Source organism: Gymnoscopelus microlampas, assembly GCF_963454915.1.
Source record: "Gymnoscopelus microlampas genome assembly, chromosome: 19".
Classification (NCBI taxonomy): Eukaryota; Metazoa; Chordata; class Actinopteri; order Myctophiformes; family Myctophidae; genus Gymnoscopelus; species Gymnoscopelus microlampas.
The window spans coordinates 21,527,379-21,554,280 of NC_139956.1; the positions used below are offsets into that span (position 1 = coordinate 21,527,379).

General features: G+C 43.4%; 1 protein-coding gene across 2 annotated transcripts in view; it reads left to right on the plus strand.

The window, feature by feature from the left end:
• peli3 (pellino E3 ubiquitin protein ligase family member 3) overlaps nt 1-26,902 on the plus strand; it is a 39,389-nt gene that overhangs the window by 1,408 nt on the left and 11,079 nt on the right. Inside the window, exons 2-4 of one of the 2 annotated variants that reach the window (XM_084043512.1) lie at nt 15,605-15,805; nt 22,745-22,874; nt 25,543-25,644. In XM_084043512.1, coding sequence (XP_083899638.1) covers nt 15,633-15,805; nt 22,745-22,874; nt 25,543-25,644 — 405 coding nt within the window. In that variant the 5' untranslated portion in view covers nt 15,605-15,632. The remainder of the gene's footprint in view (nt 1-15,604; nt 15,806-22,744; nt 22,875-25,542; nt 25,645-26,902) is intronic. The other variant, XM_084043513.1, reaches the window with a different exon arrangement.

Sequence of the window (26,902 nt, forward strand, 5' to 3'; positions counted from 1 at the left end):
CTATATGAGAGCAGATGCATTTCAAGGGGGTAAAAATGTAATCCTTGCATAGCAGTATTCAAAAATGCAGCTGAGTCAAATAAATCATCACCTCAAGTCCCCTGTGCTGCCTATAGCTTGTGTTTGTCAGCAGGCCTCTGTGGGTGCCGTTTCTCCCAGCCTATAGGGAACCTATGTGTCTTTGTTTATTTGTTTCTCTCCCCCTACCAGCACCTTGGATGAGATGTAACTATGCCATAGTATTTAGTATGTACACCTGTAGAGGATGTTTCCGATATCAACCATTTATGGTAAACGCAGCATCTGAATTCTAGGGAAAGATCTCGCAGACAATTGCAGATCTACAAGTGAAGATATTAGGTAGGGTGAAAACAGAAAAGACACTAGTAGGGACTTCCGTCAACCAAGTAAAGGGTAAGTGGTTTAGAGAGGCTGAACCAGCTATGTAGCAACTAGCAAGTACCTGTAGGGCTGAGCGATATGACTTCAAATTCAAAATATCAACATTATTTCAAACAACAGAAATTAGCAGATCTACAAGCTCACAACGCATCGTGATGCAACGTGTTGTGAGCTTGTAGGTTGGTTATTTTCGCACGCCACCATTTGTTTGTGATTGATTGAATGATTGAATGCATTTTGTTAACACTACAGGTAGTACAGTTAAAGGTTATGCTAAAACGATAACACAAAAAGCCCATGTGGTCCATCGTACTCAATTCATCAGTAATACATATCTCTGCTGTTGGACAGAAACCAGCTAACTCCAAAATGTTCATTTTTCAGGAAATGAAGAAAACCTTATATTTTTAAAACAAAGCAATACTGCCTCATCAACGTTGGTATTGTGACTTTATATATTGTCAGATACTTGCATGTGTCATTATATTATCACCACTTTACCCAAATCCAGCTCAAGTGGAGTTAGGAGGTTTTGTGCATCATTGATAAGAACAGCTGACAATGGATCTCCAAGCTCAGGATGCATCACAACGCGTGAATTAATGCCCTGATGCTTCATGACACTACTTATATAGGCCTACAATAATAAGCAGGACTTTATATATTACAATAACTTCTGCAAAGAGGGGTCCACGGAGTTGCAGTTTCAGTAGAACTAGCGAGAGAAATTTCTTGTCACATTGCTCTCCTCAGAAAACACTACATAGATTTTAGAAATATAATGAATTGTTTTCATAACATTAGCGTCAGTGCTAAGCTTGATAAACAGGTACACTAGATAGTTATTTTTAAGAGACTACAGTATGGGGGAAAAAACACTGCCTCGTTAAAGTTTGTTTTCTTCCTTCTGCAGCAGCTCTGTGCGCCACGCAGGGGAGAGGGGGTGGAGTTAGCTGGTTTGTCTGCAGTTTAAGGATCCAATGGAGTTATAGGAGGTTTTGTCAGAGGCGCTTTTTAATACTTTTCATTGGTTCAATATTTTTTTAACCAACAAACAGACATAAAGGGTGTTCAATAGCGTTGATTTAGGAACAATGGAGTTAGCTGGTTTCTGCCCGACAGCGACAATATAATACATACATCACAATACATATCGGTAAAAAAAACTCAGTAGCATCAAATCAAAAGGTATATTTACAGAGAAAGGAGGGGTGGGGGCGGGGGGTAGAGGATGCTACTACCAAGATGTTCAAAGGTGTTAAACTATGCCCAATTGCATTTGTATAGCATAGTATAATACAGGGTGTTACAACCACAATGAGAGAGAGGCAGAGAGACAGAAAGAGAGAGACAGACAGACAATGACTGAAAGAGAGAGACGGAGAGAGAGAGAGAGAGAGAGAGAGAGAGAGTGTTATAGATGGAGGGAATCAGTGAGGTCGGGAGGATTGAACAGTGTCTGCTCAGACAGATCAATCCTGCATGACTGCTGCTTACTCATAATAGGCCTCCAGCCGCGATCGACACGTGGGCTTACAGTGAGTCAAGGAGAGAGAGAGGGAGAGAGAGAGAGCAAGGGAAAGAGGTAGAGGTTGATGAATTGAATACATAGGACCACAATGGAAACAAGTCCCCAGTACTTTTTTGTGTCATCCTTTTAGCTTTAATGTCTAACTGTACCACGTGCTGTTTACATTTCTGACTAATAAAGTATTCAATCAATCAACGAGCCCGACCAATGCCAGATTTTGGTATCTGATGTCGATTCCAATTTGGTAGAGTCTTAGACCATCGATCACCAATGTTTTCATCGATATTTTGTCAAAAATTGCAAATTATTTCGAATATATTTGAAAAACTTGGATTTGATAAGTTTCTATTAGAGAAGAATTAACTTATAGTCAAACCAATAAATAAAAATAAACACAAATAACCACTTAAGCCGTATTCCACAATTTCAAAAATAGCTGTGCAATGTGAGCAAAAATAGCTCACAGCTTGTATGGTTGAAAGGAGAGAGGGACGGATGGAGAGAAAGAGAGGAGGAGGAGAGGAAAGGGCATGGCAGAGGTTGAGTGACACGGGAGCGGACGAGAGAGAGCCATCCGGATGAGAGACACAAAGAAACAGGCTGAGAGGAAGAGAGAAGGGAAAGAGATAGAAAGAGAATGTGGGATGAGTCAATACTGTGTGTGTGTGTGTGTGTGTGTGTGTGTGTGTGTGTGTGTGTGTGCGTGCGTGCGTGCGTGCGTGCGTGCGTGCGTGCGTGCGTGCGTGCGTGCGTGCGTGCGTGCGTGCGTGTGTGCGTGCGTGCGTGCGTGTCCAGGTGAGCTAACAGCCCATCTGGCACTGGTGGAGAGGTCAAGAGGAAAGGCTTGAGGGCAAGACAAGGTGGTCCGGAGACCCCCAGGGGTCCTTGAGGACAACTGGAGAACATACAAGAATGACCATTTTGATCAGAGTGTCTGTTGTCTTTATACCTACAGTCCATCAAATGACAGACCATGTTGGGCTAAAACATGTTTAACATTCAAATGTTCTTAGATTGGGTTCCCAGATATCAAAATCTTTTGGGGAGAATCGCTGTCTTATTAAGATAACTCGACTTAAACCAGTTCATCAAGATACAACACAATTGAAGCGAATGGCTTCCACAGCCAGCTGTCTGCTCGGGAATGGGTGGATCGTTACTGAAATATCAATATTTCTGATACTGACGTTTCCTTTTGAGAATAAATAATCATACTAATAATGATGTGGTCCATAGTCCTTTGCGGTATATGTCACTGTATGTTTTGCACATACAGTGAAATGTGTATATCTGCATTTAACCCATCCTAAGTATCAGGAGCAGTGGGCGCTATACAGGGGCAGCGCCTCAGGGAGCAGTTAGGGGTTAAGTGTCTTGCTCAGGGACACTTCGACACTTCGACGCAAACATGGGACCTTATGTTTCCCAGGCGGCCTCTCTACCCTCTCAGATCTTTATGTTTTCTTATGTAACTGAATATGTATCTGATACTGAAAAGCATGTTGTCAATAATTGTCTAAGATAGGAACTACTTCTCATTCCACCCTCTCCCTCCATTCCATATACACACACAGGCGCGCCAAATACCTCAGTAGGGATGGGCGATACCACAGAACAATTGGGCTAATAGAGATTATTCCCAAAGGTATTAGCAACCTGAGATCATTACCTCCAAGATGGTGCTGCAGGTATGGCAGAGAGAAAGCCAAGCATGGTTTGGGAGTTATTTCACTCCAATAAACAAAAATGAGGCATGTGACGTGTGTTAGATCAGATGTGTTCCATATGAAAATCAGCCATATAAAAGAGCTTGATGAGTTCAAATTACAACATGAAAATCAGCCATATAAAAGAGCATGATGAGTTGAAATTACAACATGAAAATCAGCCATATAAAAGAGCATGATGAGTTGAAATTACAACATGAAAATCAGCCATATAAAAGAGCATGATGAGTTCAAATTACAACACGAAAATCAGCCATATAAAAGAGCATGATGAGTTCAAATTACAACATGAAAATCAGCCATATAAAAGAGCATGATGAGTTCGAATTACAACACGAAAATCAGTCGCATGAAATAGCATGATGAGATGAGTTAAACTTACAAAATCAGCCACATAAAAGAGTATAAGGAATTTGTTAGAACTTGAGAATCAGCCACATAAAAATGAGTTAGAACATGAAAACCAGCCATATAAAAGAACATGAGTGAAGGCCTTTGCAGACAGGGTGCGATTTTTCTCACGGAAAAATGGACAATATAATTTTTTTAAAGAACACGGTTCTCTGTGACCTCATGCATTTTTTTCAATCGAACCCAGTTCGATTTGTGCGTCTTTTCACATGCGGTTAAAACTGCTTAAATCGTACCCTGTCTGCAAAGGCTGTTAGTGTTAGAGCAGCAGAGATCAGAGATGGGGGAGGCAGAGTTCTCTGACAGAAACCTTTCAGAGACAGGATTTATTACAGATAATACAGAGTGAAAATGTTAAATCCTTTGAACTGACAGTATATGAATTGAGCAACACATTTTCAAACAATTTCTGAATCTCCAACACCTTTCACCATGTTTTATTTTGTTTTTCAAATGTGCTAATTCACAGAGACTGTTAGTGCTCCTGGTGGGTTAAAAAATATAAACAGCTTGTCTAAGTTGTCATACAAAATGTAAGAAGGAAACTTTTTGACAGATGGGTAACTGGCAGCAGCTGAAGGTAATAGCTTTCTGGACAACGCTATATGAGTGGTGCTCAAACTTTTTCATGTCAAGGACCCACAAAATTATATTACATATATTTGGCCACGGACCCCCATCTCAAAATATTTTGTTCCAGGGACCTCCCAGAAGCAAATATTTGAGTTCAAAATGCTCGCTTTAAAAAATGTATATATATATTCAAAGATTTGCACAAACTTTCACAAGTTTTCAAAAATAGCAGATATACAAGCTCATAGCGCAACACGAAATAGTGGCAAGCTCATAGCGCAACACAAAATAGCTATGGCTAAAATAGCAAAAATCCCGGTTTTAATGGGTTAATACTGTACCTACAGCTGCCGTTTAACCATCTGTGAATAATATCCATGATAAGCTTAGTCTCGTAACTGTCAATCTCAAATCTCACTGTGTCACTGACAAAACGGTAGTTGCTGTCACCACATTCGACAGTCTGATTGGCCGACCGGCCAGCGAAATGTACCTCTCATTTACATAATCTTGAGACAATCTTTACATTTTGACAAACTTCTCACCTGCTCTCCTCCACAATCCTTTGCACATTACCAACTGCTTCCTTAGAAAATGATTGGTAAGCGGAAAAATTGCCTTGCTCCACGACACGTTTCTTCAAGATGTCTTTCCTAAAATCTTGTCCCTAAATGTGCTCGACGAGACGGAGACGCTGTGGCTCAGACTGCAACAATTCTTCAGATTTGTTTGTAGTACTTAGTAGGGCTGGGCAATTAACCGAAAAGAATGAACCAATACCCGACTTAATCATGCTCATGTAGGTAAAAATCGAGAATCAGATTTCTTTTTTGGGGGGGATGGGGGGAGGATTTCTTTTATTTCTTATATCAATGAATCGACTAAAAACATTCTAAAAGATTAGACTAAATCGATTAGTCTGATTAACCACTTTTATTCTACATTGGAGGCATGCAAAACCAGATGCGTTGTGAGCTTGCAGATCAGATATTTTCACTTAAAAAAAGAAGAATCGTTCAATAATCGTAATCGAGGCATAACTCGTGAGACGGATTTTAAGTCATATCACCCAGCCCTAGTATTTAGAATGTTGCACTGAAAGGGCCATATGAAGGGAGTTTAGTAATATTTGACACAAAGTTAGCCTGGCTGGTAAGGGTTTAAGGATGGCACCTCCAAATGAGCCGTCTACAAATTGGTCTGTGTGTGTGTGTGTGTGTGTGTGTGTGTGTGTGTGTGTGTGTGTGTGTGTGTGTGTGTGTGTGTGTGTGTGTGTGTGTGTGTGTGTGTGTGTGTGTGTGTGTGTGTGTGTGTGTGTGTGTGTGTGTGTGTGGTGCTAGTCTCACAATCCGCTGGACCGATCAGCGTCAAATTTCTTGTTCAAGCTGCCTTGTTCACTTTAAATCTAAAATTTAATTCAATAGGGGTCATAGTGGGCTGAAACTAGGGCCAAGTCTTATGCCATAAAATAGACTGGCCACATGAAGTCTGAGATCCCCATGGGAGCACACCGTTATTAGATTTGTTTTTGTTTTTTGTCCCACTAGTGTGTGGGGGGCTATAAGGATTCAAACAGTACAACTTCTAATGGCCACTAGCGGGGTTTTTATATTCTATTAGTCCTGTTTGAGTACATTCTACTGTCACTTAATGGTTGATGAAATGGCACAATCAGATGGTTTGTTCTGTTTTCCCTCATAAGACAATCTTTGAGAAGGCTTTCTCATAATGAAAATTATCACCACTTTGAATTGGAGAGGTTTGGTTGGATGTATTCATATTGAAATGGTTACAGTTATTTGCCCGTTCATTCAGAGAGTATAGTCTTCGAAATAGCTACTTATGTACTTTTACTTGAGTAATTGTTCAACACAAGTAATCCTACTTCTACTTGTGTAATAAATTGTTGTTTAACAAACAACTATCCCGCGCATATGCTTATTTGCTGTTGCCTATGCGTGCCAAAACTCCAAATATTAGGTCGACCTGCACTACTCACTGTTCTATAGCATGACAGTCTAAGCCGAGCTAGGAATAGCATTTTTTGGGGGGGGAACATAAATTCAGCTGCCCAGTTTTCACGTTTTTATTCAAGATTATCCTGTGTATAGGTGATTTTGTCTTTAATGTGGTCGACCCATCTGTTGTTGCACAAGTTTATCCAACCGAGGGCTGATGTAACCCTTGTTGCAGTGCTGCCTGAGGTTGGATAACGAGGTCAACAATGAATGTAGAAGATCATTTGTTCATCACGTACGTACCCATAGCCATATTGATTCACATTGAGAAACATTTGATCAACACTTGCCCCCGGCAAACGCGATGGTGTAGTCCCGCCAAGGGATTTTCCAACAGTCTGGGGAGAGTGTTGGCTCAAAACAGTGACGCTACTGGTGTGCCTCTCCTTGTTGGTACGCAGCCATTCTGTGAGCCCTGTAAGGTCGCTGCGTGTTTTCAGCTCTGTGCTTTGGTTTCGCTGCGTCCAGATAAACTCTAGTGTCTCCTCAGCCGAAAAAAGCACTCAAAGGTTTGACTTAAGTAAAAGTATCAATACTGCAATGTAGAAGTACTCCGATACAAGTAAAAGTCCGGAATTAAAAATGTACTTGTGTAAAAGTACAAAAGTATTGGTATCAAAATGTACTTAAAGTACCAAAAGTAAAAGTACTAAAATGTTTGAAAATAGCAGATCAAAATAGCAGATGTGTTGTGAGCTTGTAGTGAGCATTGTGAGCTTGTAGATCGGCTATTTTCAAATAGCCGTGGTATAAAATAGGGCTAAAATGGTTAATGTATGTTCTTTTATTTTTATTGTATCCCTCGATTTTGTAACCCTTTTTTCACCCGGTGCCAATTTGCTAAGTGATCCTGGGCACTACACTCCCCCCACCAGCCTAGAGAGGCCAGGGCCGAGCTCATGCCTCCTTCAATGCATGAGAGCCAACTGACCTTCTTGTCACCTGACAGGGGGGAGTTTCCCTGGTTGGACGTAGCGCGTGGAAGGAACACGTTATTCCAACCAGTTCCCTTCCCCTCCATCAGGCGCCCCGGCTGACCAGGGGGAGGCAGTATAGTGACCAGGATTACTACATGTTTTTGTGAGGGTATTAACTACCCTAGGAGACACGGGGAGAACATGCAAACTCCACACAGAGTAGGCCCTTTCGCCAACCCCACCTAGGGTATGGGCGCTGATGACGCGGAGGAGAAGACACGCCCCCAGCGCCCACTGGTTAATGTATGTTTTATGATGTAATCATTTATATCTGCAAAGTAACTAGTAACTAGAGTTTTCAAGTGGAGTAAAGTACAATATTTGCCTCTGAGATGTAGTGGAGTAGAAGAAAAAGTATAGACAACTGGAAATACTCCAGTAAAGTAAAAGTACCTCAAAATTGTACTTGAGTACAGTACTTGAGTAAATGTACTTAGTTACTTTACACCTCTGACCCCAAGCCGTCCGTGTTTGGTGGCAGAGTTTCGCCCAACACTGATATGGTGAGTTCCATTAGCAGCAAGGTTGCTCATGGTGACAGTGAAGTGCACGGCGGCACTTTAGCTCGCACTGAACAAACATTCAGCTGGTCAGCCGCCGTATCATCTGTAGAGAAGATACGACAACGGCATTTTTGCTTGTTTGGGGTTTGTGATAAGGTTAAAGGAAAACAATTTCAGCAACACTTGCAATACTGTAGAAAAACAACTTGTTTTTTAGAAGCTGACATGTTTCAGCCTATGGCCTTCATCAGGGGTCATCAAGTTTGTGATAAAGTCAGTGATGCTACTGTGTTGTTTTTGTCTGGCCGGAGATCTCTGTGAGGCTTTTACACAGTGCTCTCTGTCATGTGTAACGATCCCCAACATGGTCTCTTGATAACAGATGAAAGAACAGGGTGAGCGTGTACACCCAAGAGACCTGCCTGCTTCCACTTTCATCTGCAGACCCTGGATCAGTACTTCCTGCAGTTGTTACTATAGCTGCAATCAGCATCATTTGAAATTCAAATGGGGCACCACCACACGTCTTCACCTCTACCACTTTCTCTCTGTTTCACTCGCTCTCACTCGCTATCTCTCCCCGTCGTTTCATATATTGTTGATGCTATCACAGCAGTCTGAACACATGCACACGTAGCACCTGTGTCACATAGCGATACAATGGCTCCTGTCTTGTGGCATACATGAGTTATGCATTGAACATCCTGATTGAATATGCAGCAGCTGCGGTACTAATATTGTAGCGAATCCTGACGTCAAAGCCACCACAGCCCCTGGGCCACAAAGAACATTTCCCATTCAGAAATCCCATACATGTTCTTTTCACTTAATAGATCTGTGAAAAAAAACTCTTTACTCATATGGTTATCAAGCATCAATTGACTCTGAAGTAGTACTCTACTAATTTCCAAAGAGGGCAAAAATACAAGCCAGCTTACAAATCGACTACGGTACAATTCTCAGGCTTTGAAATGACCTAACGACTATATATCCCTCATACTCTCCTCGACGCATAAGCAGCAGCACGAGTAAATCATTTAACGTTAGTTAGCTGAATTAATGGCCATCTACACAAGAATGGTAACTATCATATAATAAAGATAACTATAATGATAGTGATGTGAGTATCCACACTAATGAACGATAACGTTCTGTAAACATGTTGACGTGACGTGGCAGACAGACCTATCAGTTTACTCATTATTTCAATTTACCACGTCACTATCAATGACTAGGCCTATTTATATATCTTTTTTTAATCTAGTTTTATGGGCAGCAAATGTACATCCTTTTACAAAGTTTGTTTTAAGATAGATGCGGATTGAATTAGGATGACAGTAATGATGTATCAGGCACTGGTTACAGTTATTGTTGGCATACTTTACTGTGTTGAACTCAAGTGATTGTGGTTGAGAAGAACCATGATGTGAAGGAGAATGGTGAGGTGATGATGACGTGTTGCCACTTATCTCTGGCTAGCTGACTTTCTACGTTTGTTTATTAAGAAATCTTTTGTTTATCTAAGACTTTGTGTGAATCAAGTGGATATGGTATGCAATATTTCTCAAATGTCAACACTTTTGACTGTCTCTGTGTAGTTGAACATTACACAGAGACAGTGGCTCTAACAGTAAATGTCTAATGTATCAAAAAGTTGTTGGAACCAAAGATTGTCCATTAGGTAATACCCACCACGACCAATAGTATCTCATGTGTAATCACTACAGAGAAATCAGAGTTATTTTACCAAATCTTCATAATCCAGGGAGCGTCATTTTGACATCAGACTTTGGCACTCTATACCTAGGACAGTGAAGTGGGCATGGCATAACATACATTTTATTGGTTATTTATTTCTACATTAGTGCTTCATGAGAGATAGAGATGAGATAGAGGACATAAAGATAGAGGGTGACGCATAACGCATGTCATGAGCTGGATTTAAACCTGGGACCAGTGTGCCCAGGGGATCATGCTAATGGTGGTATTAATAACAACAGGTGAGCCCCACCTAATGCTTCGCTAAGACTCCAAAGCTGATTTACAGAATGGACATAACACATAACAGGAACAAACTAATCAGGTCAAGTAATAAAATGCATCCAACATTATTGCAAACTTCTGTACGAATGGAAACATATTTTATTTATTTAAATATTGGACAATACATTAACAGTGCTACTTTCCATATAAATGAAAGAAAAATTGGTGCAAAAGGAATGGAGGGTGAAAGAGCAAGTTGAGGATGGCTGGTGGGAAGGGAAACATTTATACACCACTGTTGGCTTGTGGGATTTCTACAGTATAAAAGCCTTATGTAATGCAAACTAGAGAGTTTCACATCATCCCTGGCTCTCAGCACGGTTTAAGAGACATGAAAAGCATACAAAATGCATTTAAACGCACTCGATTTGTCACATCGAATCCAAAGTCATTCGACGTCACCGTCGGCTGGATCTGCTGGTGTGCCACGCAATCCCATTGGCCTTGATAAACCCTACACAGCTATTACATTTCACTGTCAAAAAAATATTCACTGTGATATTTAGCGTAATAGACAGACCGTCAGCGAGATTGACGACTTTAATATCATCCCCCCTGTGGCCAGTGACAAGAGCAACATCTAAGAAAACAATAAGGCATGCCACTGTTGTGGATTTGTCCACCGTGAAACCAATAACCGAGTCACACCAGCTGATAATATGTTTTCAAAACTGGTGGGGGTGGGTGGGGTGTATATATGGGAGCTTTAAGAACGGCTGAGGGGGAGAAATAGTGTGATCAGTGTTGTCAAGAATTCATAATTTATTCCCCGCTTCCTGAGTTCATTTGCCAGTGCGTATATTTAGCCCTCTGTTCATTTGTCTCCACAAGAAGGGAATCGTTCCTTCTCTGCCTCTCTCTCTCTCTCTCTCTCTCTCTCTCTCTCTCTCTCTCTCTCTCTCTCTACGTTCTTTATCTCCTCCTCACCCACACACTCTACACATGCTCACCCTTTCCCCTGCAGTGGGAGGAAAGAGAGAGAGAGAGAGGGAGAGAATGGTGGGAGTATATTAGAGGGGGAAGCCAGAAAAGAGAAGGATGGCTTGTGTAGGCACCAGTGTGGATAGAAAGATTCGTAGATGGTGTAGGAATCACATGACACGTTGTTGATAGAATGAGTGTGATAGGTCACTGTACATCACCACCGTGTTGTGTACAGTGTCTGCTCTGATGACCCCAAGCGCTGTTGAAAATGCAGTTTTTCCCCAATGGCAGAAACCCTTGAGCAAGCACCATTCTGAGACTACGGATCGCGCACCCGTTATCTATTATTCCTTCTCTATTATTCTCTATTATTCCTTTGTCTTCCTTTTGTCAGACAGCTTTTCTTTGTTTCTGCCCCCCTCCCCTCCTATCTGTTTTCCTCTCTCCTACCCTATCACTGCCCCCCTTCACTATCTCTCTCTTTCTCCCTTCTCTCTCTTCTGCCGCCTATTTCTCCATTTCTCTCTCTCTCTCTCTCTCTCTCTCTCTCTCTCTCTCTCTCTCTCTCTCTCTCTCTCTCTCTCTCTCTCTCTCTCTCTCTCTCTCTCTCTCTCTCTCTCTCTCTCTCTCTCTCTCTCCTTCTCTCTCCACCCACAGGATGTGGCTGTGGGTTGATTAGAAAATGCGTGGCACAGAACAGGCAATCCATCACCCTGCGAAAGCATAGCCCGGTTGCGCAAGCGCACTCGCACTCGCTCTCACACACACACACACACACACACACACACACACACACACACACACACACACACACACACACACACACACACACACACACACACACACACACACACACACACACACACACACACACACACACACACACACACACACACGCACACACTGTATACCAAACACAGTCACATGCTGAAACGCACAAAGCAGCTCCATGTCTTCTGAAGCCTGATTCATAGTTGCACGCCGGTGTTGTACGCTGGCGATAGAAGATCTACAGTACAAGCTCTCGTTGCAATGTGACACATTGTGCTTGAGCTTGTAGCTTGTACAGTAGATTGTCTATTTTTCGGTGTGCGACACGATGGACAACGAAGTATAAATCAAACACCGGTCCCATCCTCTGCCTCCTCCATCTCTCTTTCTCTTTCCACAGCTCATAATCGATCTCTTACACATAGCCATCAGCAGCCCCACAGACCCCCTGGTGTCCCACGAATGCTGGCATTTCCCTTCCTCACCTCTCCCCATCTTCCAAGCCCGCTCCTCCCCCAAACCCACTCATCCATCCATCCATCCATCCACCCAACCATCCATCCATCTGAGTTGTGATTGGATTTCCCTGCCTCCGAAGTTGTGGGGCACCAATCAGGGCCCAGTATGCAAATATGGGGCGGGCTTATCACCAGAGGCATTTTTTTAATCCGCCCCTTGGAAATGCAGGTTCCACACAGAGATTCCAGACTAATATCTACGCAGTGATTAGTCTGGCCTCATGGCACTTCTCATTCTTATGTCAATTTGACTGTCTTTTTACACGTTGCGAGATCAGATCACATTGGGGATCAAGTGCAAGGTGCCATGTGATATATACTACTCTTCCTCCCTCCACGGAGGACGCTCCACCATAGTAGCACTTTCTATTTCTGTTTTGGCTGGAGTGCACTTCTCCCCTCCCTCTCCTGCCCTTTCTTATCCCTCCATCCACAGCTCTCCCTTCCACTCCTCCATCCCTCTGCCGCACCACTCAATATCCAGCCAAGGCGGTACGGAGCAAGGGGCTAATGAAATGGCGACTGGCTCCCTGAATCCGCTGTCTCCCATCTGTCATCCGATTATGAGGAGATTTTCTCCTTATTGGGCTCCATTAGATGGTTGAGATTCAATAAGGTCTAATACCAGGGATGCAGTTCACTTCTGGGGTGAGGTAGTCCGTGTAGGTCGGCGTGCCACTTTGTCCAGACGTCGATCCAAATGAAGCTTTCGGAAGGCGCAGAGTCAAGGTTATCTGGGAAATCATCAAGGATGGAAGGGGGCAGAAGACTGGGCCATTGTTTTCAATATGACAGTGTCTGAGTTCCCAGGACTATTATCTCCACAAAGAGAGACAAGAAGCTTTGAGGGCTTTGCCATGTCTTCGTACCGCTCACTTTACACTGTGTAGTGTGTAGGTGGTCTTCTTGCCCACTTTTGATTAATAATAGGTCTGAACATTATGTGCTGGCTTAGAACCTGTGCGCCTCCCGTTGCCAGTGGAGACAGGCTTTCAGAGCGTTTGTTCTCCTTGTTTAAAAAGGCTAAAATCAAAATAGCTACATAGACAAGCCCACTCTTTGAACGTTATGTTTACATTTGCTCTATTCTCATGCCAGTTTGAAGCTAGATAAAGCCCTTTCCGCCTGGAACGCACCACCATTAGCTACAACACACAATTCCATTATTAGAATTTGTCTTGTTCATTTTTGGTGTGTTTTAATGCAAAACGCCTGGCTTAATTTGACAGGGCTCCCAATCGAAAGCTTTGAAATGCCAGAGCAATAAAGCCGGTAGAAATGGAAGCCGATAATGGCGATCCTCTGCACTGCCCCTCCGTTTGGTGGTCAGTGTGCAGGGAAAGGTTGCAGGCCCCCGGGGCTTCGTTAAGAATCCAGGATACGACGACGACGACAGCTCGTCGATTGATGCATATCTGGTTGTTAACGGTAAAAGCTTGTGGAGGGGGACGTGGCCTCTTGTTTCCAAACGTTCTTTGTATCTCAGCTTGTTCCCGCGGCCCAGGAACACTTGCCCAGTGGTCATAGAAACTCAATTATTTACAGTGAGAACAATGGTAGGGCAGTATAGTGACAGGGGCCATAGACGCAGGTGTCTGTTTTATCAGCCTGTGTAAAAACAAAAGAAGAAGAAGAAGAAAGAAGAAGCAGGCATCACTTGTACCCATCCAATCCTATTAGGATGGGCCGACTGCTGTGCATAGTCAGCAAACAGCGAGAGCTTTGGTCGCATAACCCATTCAATCCGAGAACGCATCTATAAATGTCTTCTAAATCCTAACTGGTTTCTGAAAAACTATTGTTTACTAAAGGTTGCTATATCAGTGGTTCTCAAACATTTTCATGACAAGGACCCCCCCCCCCCCAAGAAGCAAAGATTTGAGTTACAAATGTCCGCTTCAAAAAATATCTATAAAAAAAATTAGATTTTTCAAAAACAAATATCAGATCTACAAGCTGCACTATGAGCTAGTATTCTGCTATTTTTGAATAGCCAAAGACATCTAAAATGACACAGATGTGTTCCCGGATTGAATGGGTTAAAGGGGGATCACAATTACCAGAAGAATATCTGACCACCAATGCAGAGCCACAGTAATGAGACATCTTCGGCCAATTATTCCTGAATTTGTTTTGTCGGCTATTTTGGGAGTTTTAACAAGGGGTACAAAGGAGAGAGGGACTTGCAATCGTTTGCTTGACAATGGCGGCATGTCAAATGATACACATCCTTTTTAAAGAACATATTTCTTATAAGCATATTAGTACGGTGTAGAGTAGAGAGATAGGAGGAAGAGGGTACAGATTTTACACAATATAACGTATATTCATTTCACTGCAAGAATCACCTGGGTGTTGCACTGGCGTATAAATATACGCCAGTGCATATGGCACCACACCCAGTGGCTATGAGATATTGGTTGTGATAAATGAATGGATGAACTGAAGACATCACATGCTAATGAAAATATTTTCAAGCCCAGGTTTTCTTTGAATACAGCATTCTTTGACATTCAAATTGGGGGGCTATTCAGTACCACAGGTGTGCTGCTGCTATTGTTTGACGTTGTCACTGCAGGTTGTCTGACTCTTTCTGCACACACTGCCACCCCCTCCCCTCCCTTCTTCTCTCTTTCTCTCTCTCTCTCTATCTCTCTCTCTCTCTCTCTCTCTCTCTCTCTCTCCCTACAACCCCTCCCGCTCTCTCAGATCAGTTAACACAGGGAAGCTGTCAGAACCTTCCCTAAAACATCCGGGACAACTCTCCACACGTCCCAGACTCTTCTCCCTTCTGGCTCCCAAACTGTGGAAGGAACTCTCCATGGCAGTTAGAACTGTAGACTCACTCCCAATCCTCCGCAGTAATCTGACGACTCACTTCTTCAGACCCTTAGCCCGTAGCACTTGCCCTAGCCTTGACGACCATGCAGTCTTATGCAAAGGCTAAAATGTCATTTAGATAGCATGTTATGTAGACAGATGCCAGATTCATTTGTAGACCTGGCATCCTATAGTGTGTATAGTTTCAATGTACAGATTATTTATTATTTTATATTATACTGTTTAGACTGATGATGATAGGTTCTTGGTTTACCTATGATCCTAGATTACTATTTCTATGCATTTGATGTATTACCTCGTGTTTAACTTGCTTACTGTAAGCCAAAATTGTAAATGGTCTCTCTCTCTCTCTTTCTGTTGCCCAGCGTTGAGTCCCCGTTGTGGCCGGTGGGCATGGTTTTGGAGGGTAGCTCAGAGGCCCTGTGTCCCCCCCCTTCTCTGGAGCTGCGTCCATCCTGCAACAAGAGCCAGCCCTCGCCTCCTCTGGGCTCGAGCTCGCAGCCCCACGACGGAGTCTTCCCAGGGGACAAGGAGCCTGTCAAGTACGGCGAGCTAATCGTCTTGGGGTGAGACACCGATGCAAACTTCACTACACTTACACGTCATTTTGACATGTTTACCTAACAATCTACACGTTGGTATTGTGCGTTGTTGTCCTCATATGCACCCATGCAAATCTTCCTTCATAAGGACAACTTTAGTCTTCACAAGAACAGAAGGTGCAGGTAAAATCATATGGCAGTCCTCTCGGCATCAAGGTGCTATTTAAGGGCTATGGCTAGGGGTTAGACCTAGCGACATTGTGTTCTCTTAAGGTTTATGGGTTCACAGAACTTCACACTCAATAGTGAACGTTGTAGAGAGGGGTAGGGGTTGGGTAACCAATAGTCAAGGGAAGTCAACAGCATGTGTAATCAAGCTTGTATGTGTGTTTGGATCCATTGGGCCGGATTCATAACGAGGGTCGTAAATATGGTGTAAATGAAGTTCGTAAAGGAGGTCGTATTTCTGGTACTCACTAACGGACGTGCAATTCAAAAAGGGGGTCGTATATGACAGAGACGTGCGTATGACCAGTTCTATATTATAATGACAGCCAGCTGGGCGTGATGATCCCGAGAGGTTCATTTACATTGCTCCACGCCCCATTTTGCACCATAAAAGGCGTGAACCGTGACTCAGCAGTTTCTCTCTGATCAAATCTGTCACTTTACTGAACAGAGTTGCCATGTCCGCTTATTATAAGCGAATTTGCGCTTATTTTTCTGTAAAGTTGCTTGTAAATATTGGTAGAAGTGGGGTGCGTTTTTTTGGGCTTGTTTCTAAAGTATAGTTGGTTATTTGGGCTTGCTTCACAATTGTTCAATTGTTTTAACCGGTGGTTCTCAAATATTTTATGTCATGGACCCCTAAGTTAATATGTAGGCTAATTTATCCCTATAAACCCCATCTGAAAATGTTTTGTGCCAGCTGGAGGCAGATTTGTGTTGTTAGAATGTTTAAAAAATCTTCCAAATATTCCACATTTTATTACAAGATTTGTTTTTAAATATAGCAGATCTACAAGCTCACAACGGTTTAATTAAAGTGCTTATAATGGCCTAAGTGCCAGTTGCTTCTTTTGGGCTTATTTTCATAGACCTGGTTGCTTATTTCTCTCACAAAATCTGGCAACAACGGAGTTTAACTTCTCGTCCAAACTTACAGCTGTCGGCCGCAATGCCTTGACACTGACAGAGAACTTGAACATCATTCTGATCTGTCTGGAAGCGAGTCCCACTATTGCACGATGGATCAGCTGAACGTAATGTGTAATGTTTACAAGGTTTAACCCCGCCAGCAAATAATAGACTAATAACCTGGAAAGGATATAACATGCTCACGTTTACCAGGTAAAAAGATGATGTTCATGTTGAGAATAAATCCAGGGCATACAAGTGGAACGATTATGGACCAGAGCTTATTGATTACTTATTGATTAAATTAGTTAATTTTGGATTAATATATCACTGTCCTACGTCTGAATGGGGAATGGATCTTCTGGACACAGCTTTCATCACTATAGTTTCCTCATCAGATGGTAACATTTATTAGGCTGTTGTGTGTGGCGTTCATGTGATCAATATACAGTAGAGTAGCCTACAGTAGGCTATTAGCCTACAAATTAATACCGCGGCACGGACACTGGTGCATCAGTCCCTCCGCAGTTTCATTAAGGCATGAAGCCTATTTTCATTATTACGTGACACTTTGGCTGAGATGGCCCGCTGGCAAACACACTCAGGGACCTAATAATTCAGCTCTAAATGTGACTCATAGCCTCGAAAATAAATAAAAAGCGGTGGAATCTACATCATGTCTATATTATGCATAGGCTACAAGCAATACATCGTTTGACATTTATTTTTTATTTTGTATATATATGTTGACAAATGTTGGGCACATATATATTTTATTTGAGGTTTGCCACTGTTGTAATTGATTTTGACATGAAGAATAAAGCATTCTAAAGACATACGCACATTTCAGCCCTGGCAAGACTGCCTCGGGGGTGACGTGAGAACGTGCGCACCTGACGCACAAGACACAGACCAAAAAATCTTTATGAATCAGGTGTATGTGTACGACTTGTCCTAAATGCCGGTACGTACAAAATATGGTCGCAAATCCCTTTATGAATCCGGCCCAATGTGTGTAAAGTTGGGATTCCTGCATTGCTGATTAGATGTGCACTGCTGAGTGAATCCATATGGCCCCTCTAATGTACCTTAAAAATATATCCCCCCCCCCCCCATGTGAATTAGTCAACAAAAAATAACACCCTAGCTACCTGCCTACATCTTGTAGAAGGGCCTCCAGTGTTTATACGCACATATTTCTTTTCTGTGTGCTGCTTTGGTTGAGCAGCACACAGAAAAAGAGCTCATTTGACTCCATACAAAGATGTCATTCACACACAGTGCACAGAGGAAGCATAGGCAAATTAAGGTGGAAGGGAGAAGAGAGAGAGAGAGGATGAGAATGAGAATGACGGAGGACGAGAAGAGAAAGAGTGACAGGGAGACGGAAAAAGAGTGATATATAAATTATGATATGATTAGGGGGAGAGAATAGAGATGACAGAGTGAGAGAGAGGAGGTGGTGGCATATAGAGAGAAAGCAAGCATGTCATCTACATATAGACTTGGTATGATGCTCTCCTGCTATTCCAGGCCCAGAGACGCAGGTGTTATGTTATATCCACTCCTTGCCCTATTGATCTGTACGCTGATGGATTATGAGAATGGCTCGGTTCCCCGTCCACGTGCTTGGGGGGGGGGGGGGGGGGGGGGGGGGGGGGCTTTGCTTCCAGCCGCCGACATTTTACGAGGTCCATCCAATCATGGCTTCTCTGCAGCTAATAGAACATGACCGGGTTTTGAATGTCGTTCTATACCACACACTGCCTGCCTGGGTTGGGATGGGATTATTATAGCCGGGGAAAAAACATGGGGCATTTCAGCTGAATGTGTGAATGGAGGAAAGCGACGAAGGGCAAATCCGATTTCCTGTACAGCTGGGAATATTTGCCATTTGCCTCAAGCTTCTTTCATGCTGTGGCCCTTTTCTCATCAGACATTGCATTTTAGTTGGATTGAACCTTTATTTCCTATGCCATTCCCTTATTGAATTCTTAACCAGAAATCATATCAGTTATTCTCAGGCGTTTTTAGCGGCAAGGTATAGAGCGGATATTAGCCCTCTATACCCGGCTTTTGCGTCAACGTTCTGATTGGTCAGACACGTCAACAAAGTGATTGGTCAAGCTTCACGTGACACATGGCTATAAACACATTATAAACACTTATTGATGACAAAATGTATCAAAGCGCCGCTACCTTCACACAGGTGTGATTTTTAGCGGCGCTGGCGCCGCTCTATACATAGTATAGCGTCTATACATAGCCGCTCTATACATAGTATAGAGCGGTCCTGCTCTATACCTGGCTTTTCCGTCAACGTTCTGATTGGTCAGGTCTGTCAACGTTCTGATTGGTCAGGCCCGCCAAGGTTCTGATTGGTCAGACCCGTCAACGTTCTGATTGGTCAGACCCGTCAACGTGCTGATTGGTCAGCCGGTATAGAGCGGATCCTGCTCTATACCTGACTTTGTCCGTGTTCACCGTCAACGTTCTGATTGGTCAGACCCGTCAACGTTCTGATTGGTCAGACCTGTCAACGTGCTGATTGGTCAGCCGGTATAGAGCGGATCCTGCTCTATACCTGACTTTGTCCGTGTTCACCGTCAACGTTCTGATTGGTCAGACCCGTCAACGTTCTGATTGTTCAGACCCGTCAACAAAGTGATTGGTTTAACTGGATATTGGTTTAACTGGATATTGACATTATAAATGCATATCGATGACATAATGTATCAAAAGGCGCCGCTACCTTCACACAGGGTGTGATTTTTTAAGTTACTGTGGGAAAAAAAAACCTGTGGGTCCTGCATGTCATTGTTGCAGCATGGAGCAAAGCATGGAGTCCACAAACGAGGTTGAAAAGACGATCAAAGCTGGTGATTACAATACAAAAGCAAAGCGAGGGGGCAGGTCTGACATTTGGATGCATTTCTCAATTGTTACTGACAGAATAGTGAACAAACCACCGCTCATCTGTTAGTAAAGCTCAGGCATGCTGCTAGGGCCCAAGGGAATCAAAATGAATGAAAGAAGCAGCCTCCACACACTCAACACTGTGCCAGCATTTTGCCCTAAGACCCTCTTCAGGCATAAAGGAAGCAGTGAATGTGAGAGTGATGGTTTGAGCCCTTATCGCTTGATTGCCTAACGCACAGCACAGGTTTTGTGCATTATCACAACACCTGTGGCAATTGACATCCACAATGTCTCCAAACAATTTCAGTGACTAAACCTCATGGGAATTTAATGCTGCGCTCACACTGGCAGCTTCAAAGATACAGTCTACCATTCATTTCCAATGTAAGCCAGCGACATGAAGATACAAAGATACATACAAAAGCTACAGCAGCTACAATGCTACAAAAAAGTTGAGATGGTTTCAACTTCAGCTACAAAGATACACATCTTTGTATCTTTTGTCTCTGCCAGTGTGAACGCAGTCCTGCAATTAGTGTGCTACAAAAACCAAAAGACACAAGTGTCCACTGAGACAGGAAACACCAAGAAGCATCAAGATTCTTTACAATATAACGTATGTACAAACAAAAAACTATAGATAAATGCAACACAATGCAGACATCAGGCCAGTAGCCATCATAAAGCAAAGATCATATCTCTGCTGTCGGGCTGAAACCAGCTAACTCCAAAATTATGTTTTTTTTTTTCAGGAAATAAAAAAAACAAAAGGTGGAGTTAGGAGGTTTTGTTCATCATTGATAAGAACAGCTGAATGGACCTCCAAGCTCACAACGAGGTTGGAGGTCAAAAGGGTGTGGAGCCTGGAGTCATCAAAACCAGCTAGCTGGGTTTGTCAGAAGCGCTTTTACTTTTCATTGGTTCAGTATTTTTTTAACCAACACACAGACCAATGGTGTACACCAAAATCAAGCTCAACCAATCTGATAACTGATCATTACAAAAAAACATTATCATAAACTACACACCTTCAGAAACACTTACACAAGTACGTTTTAATGAAGGTTAACTGACACGGAAATAGAGATGGCAAGTGACACGAACACATAACAAAACATAGCAAGCGTGCAGGGGACAGGACAGCACTACTACAACAGATACTTCTGTGAACAGCAGGCGTTTGGTGCTCTTAAGTAGGCAACCCCAACCAATCATTAGCCTGGTAAACCCTCCCTCCGGAAATCTCATTTCAATTCGATTTCAGAAAGGAGTCTGGTCTGAAACGCCTTTCTCCAATAATCGCTCTGCTCGCCGAGCCGACGAGCCTATCAGCGTCGTCGCTCATTGTTCTGTGATTGACAGCGACAGTTGGCCAATCAGGTGGCGAGTTCGAGTGAGCCCGAATGAACCCGAGTGCAGCCTGAGAGCCGCCGAAAAAAGACGAACGGCAGCCATTGTTGTTTGTGCGAGTGCCTTCACTTCTTACTTTCAGTTTTATAACGCTTTCAAACTTCTTTTTTGAGGCACGGAATTTACTTATAAGATATCGTTTGGATAGAATTTAGTTGTTTAACTTCATATATGTGGTCAATTAATCATGACAGAGCCTATTTAAAAATATAAATTTAGAGAACCGGCAGGGGCGGGGAGTGACACGCATGTATCCCAATAAGGCAACCTATTTTCGGCATGGCCGTCCCAAAAGTCCCGTTGCGTCACATAGTCTGGAGCTCGTCAAATTGAACTGCTCATTGGCTGAAGGGGAAAAACGATCATTGGTTGAAGGGGTTGTCAGTCAACGGTATTACTCCCGCCCAACTCCAGCCCACAGCGATTATTGCAGAAAGGCGTTTCAGACCAGACTCCTTTCTGAAATCGAATTGAAATGAGATTTCCGGAGGGAGGGTTTACCAGGCTAACCAATCATGGGAAGCACTGATGATTGGCACCCAGCAATCAGCAGAGGATCAGCACTTGTAGTTAACCACACACTCACAGACCCACTCCTCACTCTGACAGACGTGCACACACTCACAATGCACAATACTGACACATTGGATGTGTTTGGATATATAGCACTGAGCCTACTGGCCAATACAAACTAATGCGTGAGTGCACTCCTGGTGCGCATTTCCAAACGCACCCATTGTAACATGACTGAAGAAGGTCTTGGGGCCGAAAGCTTGCAATAAGTTAGATTTTTGCACAGCGTTGAGTGTGCGGAAGCTGCTTCTTTCATTCATTTCAATTGTTACTGACAAAAATGGAAATTAACTGGAGGAGGAGAACGTAATTTTGAAACGTTGTTACCGACAAGTATATGCATCTATGTATTAATAACCTACTGTCAAGCAGTAAGCCCAGCCCGCTGTGTCGCTGTCCGTGGTGCTGTAAAGGCTGTCTCTCTCTCTTCTTATTCTGTGTTTCTGTTTGTATTTGGGTCCCAATGGAAATATTGTGGGAGCAGACGGTACTTAAACTTAGCTGTGGGCGGTAAAATATACACTGCAGGCGGTACGCAATGGAACCATTACGGGAGCAGAGAAAAGAGATGACAGAGTGAGAGAGAGAGGGGGGGAGGCAGATAGAGTGAAAGCAAGCATGTTCATCTACATACAGTATATTCTGGGAAATGGTCAGGAATCCAGTGGGAACGGGTGGGAGTGGGACTAAAATTGAATTGCACATAAGTTTGTAAATTCGAATTGCAATATGTACTCAAAGCTCTGGTGGGTTGTGCCATTTGATTTTACATTCATTATTTCTTGTCTGCTTTTACCAGTGAAGCCAAAGGGATTTGGGGATTTTTACATTTGTATTCATCTATGCCATTCAACTTTACTGAAGTTGTTTCTAAACCTGGTTCATCGTAACTTTTAAAGACTACATTTTGTTTGTGATGCACAGGCACAATGGTTCTCTGGTCAACGGGGACAAGGGTCGCAGGAGAAGTCGTCTGGCCCTGTACAAGAGGCCCAAAGCCAACGGGGTCAAACCTGATGTCATCCACAATGTCTCCACCCCTCTGGTGTCAAAGGTAAGAGAGGTCACATTGGGTAATCATGGGATAGCTCATCACAAAGCACAACAGAAAGCACCATCGTCTTCCTCGTATTATTATTTGTTGGTATTCAATAATTGTTGTAGTATTGGTGGTAGAGGCTGATTTTAGTTTTGTACGAACAGGTTGCAACTGGTACAGTTGAAGGGGGCTGAATACCTATGAAGGATGATTTATACTTTATTGGTTTCGCGCAGGTGTCACGCACCCAAAATAGCAGATCTGTAAGCCCACAACATGCAGCATGATGAGTTGTGGGCTTGTAGATCTGCTATTTTCGGTTGGGCCGGCAATTAAGGATGTATGGGTGAGCCCATTGTAGAGCACTTTGGATGAAGTTGCTATATAAATGCACCATTTACCATTTATTTAGCATTTATAAAACGTGCTTGAGGATTCCAAGAGCCCTGAGCTGATAGAAGACCCTTGAACATGCTGTGGTTTATAGATTTTATTAGGAATTTTGCCATTTGCTTTTCTAAGCTCTAGGCCAAATTAAACCCTAGGCTACAGAAAGCCCAGGGCTATCTTAACCACGTTTCACTCTCGTATTTGTTATCCCAGGTTTAGAGTAAGCCCTGCGTTGAGGATTCACACCTGAAGAACAGAGCCCAGGGTTACAATCTTCTTTTTTTTTAAAACACTGACAGCACAGAACAGCTCGAGCACACAAGCGTACTGGATTGGACAACGAACACCCCCTTGCTTCTGTCCTCCTAACCTCCTTTCACACTGGTGATCTTAACCCCCAGAGTTTTGGGGGATGATCCTGAAAAGTACAGGGGATAACCCTGCTCTGGAGAGGGCTTTAGGAAGCCCCGGGCTAAAGGTGGGGATATCCCACATTCTTGTATGTGTGAGAGCTCCGTTAGCCAACGGAACTGTGGCACAGGGTTAATCGTACTGTGGAAAACACAGTGATTCTCAACCTTTTCAGGCCGTGACCCCCCAAAATAATCATACTTGAACTAGGGACCCCCCCCACCCTGACACGCATTTAGTTTGACTCGGTCCCACAGATAAATATTGTGAAAATAGCAGATGTACAAGCTCACAACGCCTCGTAACACGAGTCGTTGTGGGCTTGTAGGTCGGCTATTTTCAAAAATGTTGCGTCTTTCTTATATTATTTGACAATTTGGCCAACGATTGACCAGTTTTTATAGTATAGTTTGTTGATTACTTACTTTTGATGCAGTAATGGTCTTTTTGTTTGAGGTATTAAAAAAACTATTAAAAGTCCTTAAATTGTCACTTCACTGTCATCTGGGGACTCCCCCAAAATCATGTGGGGATCCCTCTGGGGGTCCCGACCCACAGGTTAAGAACCACTGATCTAACACACTTTTTCTCAACGTCGAGAATTTCTCAGTGTAGATTGGGGTCCCCAAGGTAAAACATTGTATCAAATTGGGGTCTGTGGCCTATTCAAATTGTGGGTCCTTGACATTGAAAAGGGTTGAGAAACACTGATCTAATAAATATTGGGGGTCCCCTATGGTCAATATTGCCATGGGCCTTGGAATTGGGAGCAAACGTGCAGATTTTACACTCTAGCCATTCCAGTCTTGTTTGAATTTCACATTATTTCCTTTGGTAGAGTAATGTACAGAGTACAGAGGATAGACCAGTAGAACGAAATGAGAGCTCTTGCGCTCGCGGCGTGTGACTTGACTGGAATCTCCTTTTGTGCTGTGTTGATAATGTTAACAGGCCCCCCCCAGGATATTGCTATAAATAATAACGTGCTATTTATGAGCTAGCCCAGGAAAATAGGGGCCTGTTACACGATACCGCCTGTTGCCAGCGGTGACTGTCCTCGTGTTTCACCATCTCTGTTCTTCACCCGTGTGCAGTATGAATGCATCTTTTTGTTTTATCAAAAAGTGAAATCAATTCATAAGCATTTCATGACTCACCTCTTATCTCCATATTTTAACGTTTTGTATTTTTTTGTAAATTAACGCCCTACTTGATCATACTACAGCATCACACAAAAGCATCAAAAGTAGAAGATCTGCAAGCTCGAAACACGGCAAACACGGCGCAAAGCAACGCGTTTTAAGCTTGCCGATCTGCTACTTTTGCCATTTTAGTATTTGAATCCTGAAAAGTAACCGTTTTGGAGGTTTCCACCCAACAGAGACGATATATTAAAATAACGTTTTTGAGGAATTAAGTCCTTTCAATGTAAAGTAAAGTAAAGTAAAGATCAATACTCAATCCGAACCCATCCAGTCAGGACATCTAGGGGTGCAGGAGCGTCTGGAAAATCCCATCAGAAGTTCTGAATGATGTCAAAATGTAGTTAATGCTGTGAGCTTGTAGATCGGCTATTATTGCACTACACTGCTGGTGGGCTAAATAATGGGTGAAATAATGCATAAATGGTTAATCAATTCATTGATACTGTATACAATTTGATTGAAATATATTTAAAAACCATGCTTATCGATTAGCCTGCAGTCCTACTCCTAACCATTCCCTGGTGTGATGTTCTACACGGACACATGTTTAAACACACTTGACTTGTCCTCTGTGCATCGCTTTAAGGGGACCGGTAATCCACGCAGGCTCTTTCCCAGAAGGCCGAGCTGCGCGTGTCCTTGCCGTGTGATGTGGATAATGTGTTTTGCATTGACAGGCCCTCAGCAACAAGAGCCAGCACAGCATCTCCTATACGCTGTCCCGCAGTCACTCTGTCATCGTGGAGTACACCCATGACACCAACACAGATATGTTCCAGGTCAGCCATGCTGCTTGCACACACACACACACACACACACACACACACACACACACACACACACACACACACACACACACACACACACACACACACACACACACACACACACACACACACACACACACACACACACACACACACGGGCATTGCTGTACATACACAGAGACTCAAATGCATGAACGAAAACACACGTATGCTCACACAAATACATACACAAAAGCAAAAAGCATGCACACGGACATCCCTGTACACTCACGTGTACACACACACACACACACACACACACACACACACACACACACACACACACACACACACACACACACACACACACACACACACACACACACACACACACACACACACACACACACGTATAAATGCTTGCACAGAATTACCTCTTGCAGACAAAACACTCCGACATGCGCAGGTACACTCACACCCCAAGACGCACGCACAGAAACACACACGTGTCGTGCACACACTCCCTCACGTGCCGTGCCAGCTCAACGCTTCGGCTCTGACCTACTCTGGAAATAGAGCGGTTGGAGTCAAAATAGGGGAGAGACGGCTGAGCGCCACCTTGTTGAACCTGCACGCATGCACACAGCTGTCACGTGCATCCCACACAGACAGACAGACAGACAGACAGACAGACAGACACACACACACACACACGCATACACAAACATGCACATGCACATGTGCTGACAGGCACTGAACATTCATGTCCTACACACATGCAGGAAAACCACTCAGGCACACACACTAGACAGAAATAGTCGTGTCACCCGGAGTATCTGTCATCTGCTAGCCCAAGCCTCAACACTGCAGAGTCATGAAAGAAGGAGGGGGCGGATGGGGGGTTGGGGGGTGTAGAGGAGAAAATATAAGCCAGAAGGAGAGAGGGAAGAAAGGGAATGGAAGATAGGGGACAAATGAGGGAGAATGAGTCAGACTCGACCGCTCCCAGCAGTTCACAGCATCTCTAGCCATCCATCTCTCACCCCCTTGACAAATGGAGGGCCCCGACTCCAGCAGACGGAATGAAGGGGGGGCCGCAGTCCAATCTATCCCTGTCGATCTGTCTGCCTGCTGCTCCCCATAGCCTCCCACCGGCTCTCAGGTCCAGAACTGGCCAAAGGAGAGGTTTACTGTGAGCTGGTATGGTGTGTCCACTACAGCCCGACTAATGCCAGAACTTTAGGACTGATGTTGATCCCGATTTTGGATAGTCCTATATCACCGATTACTA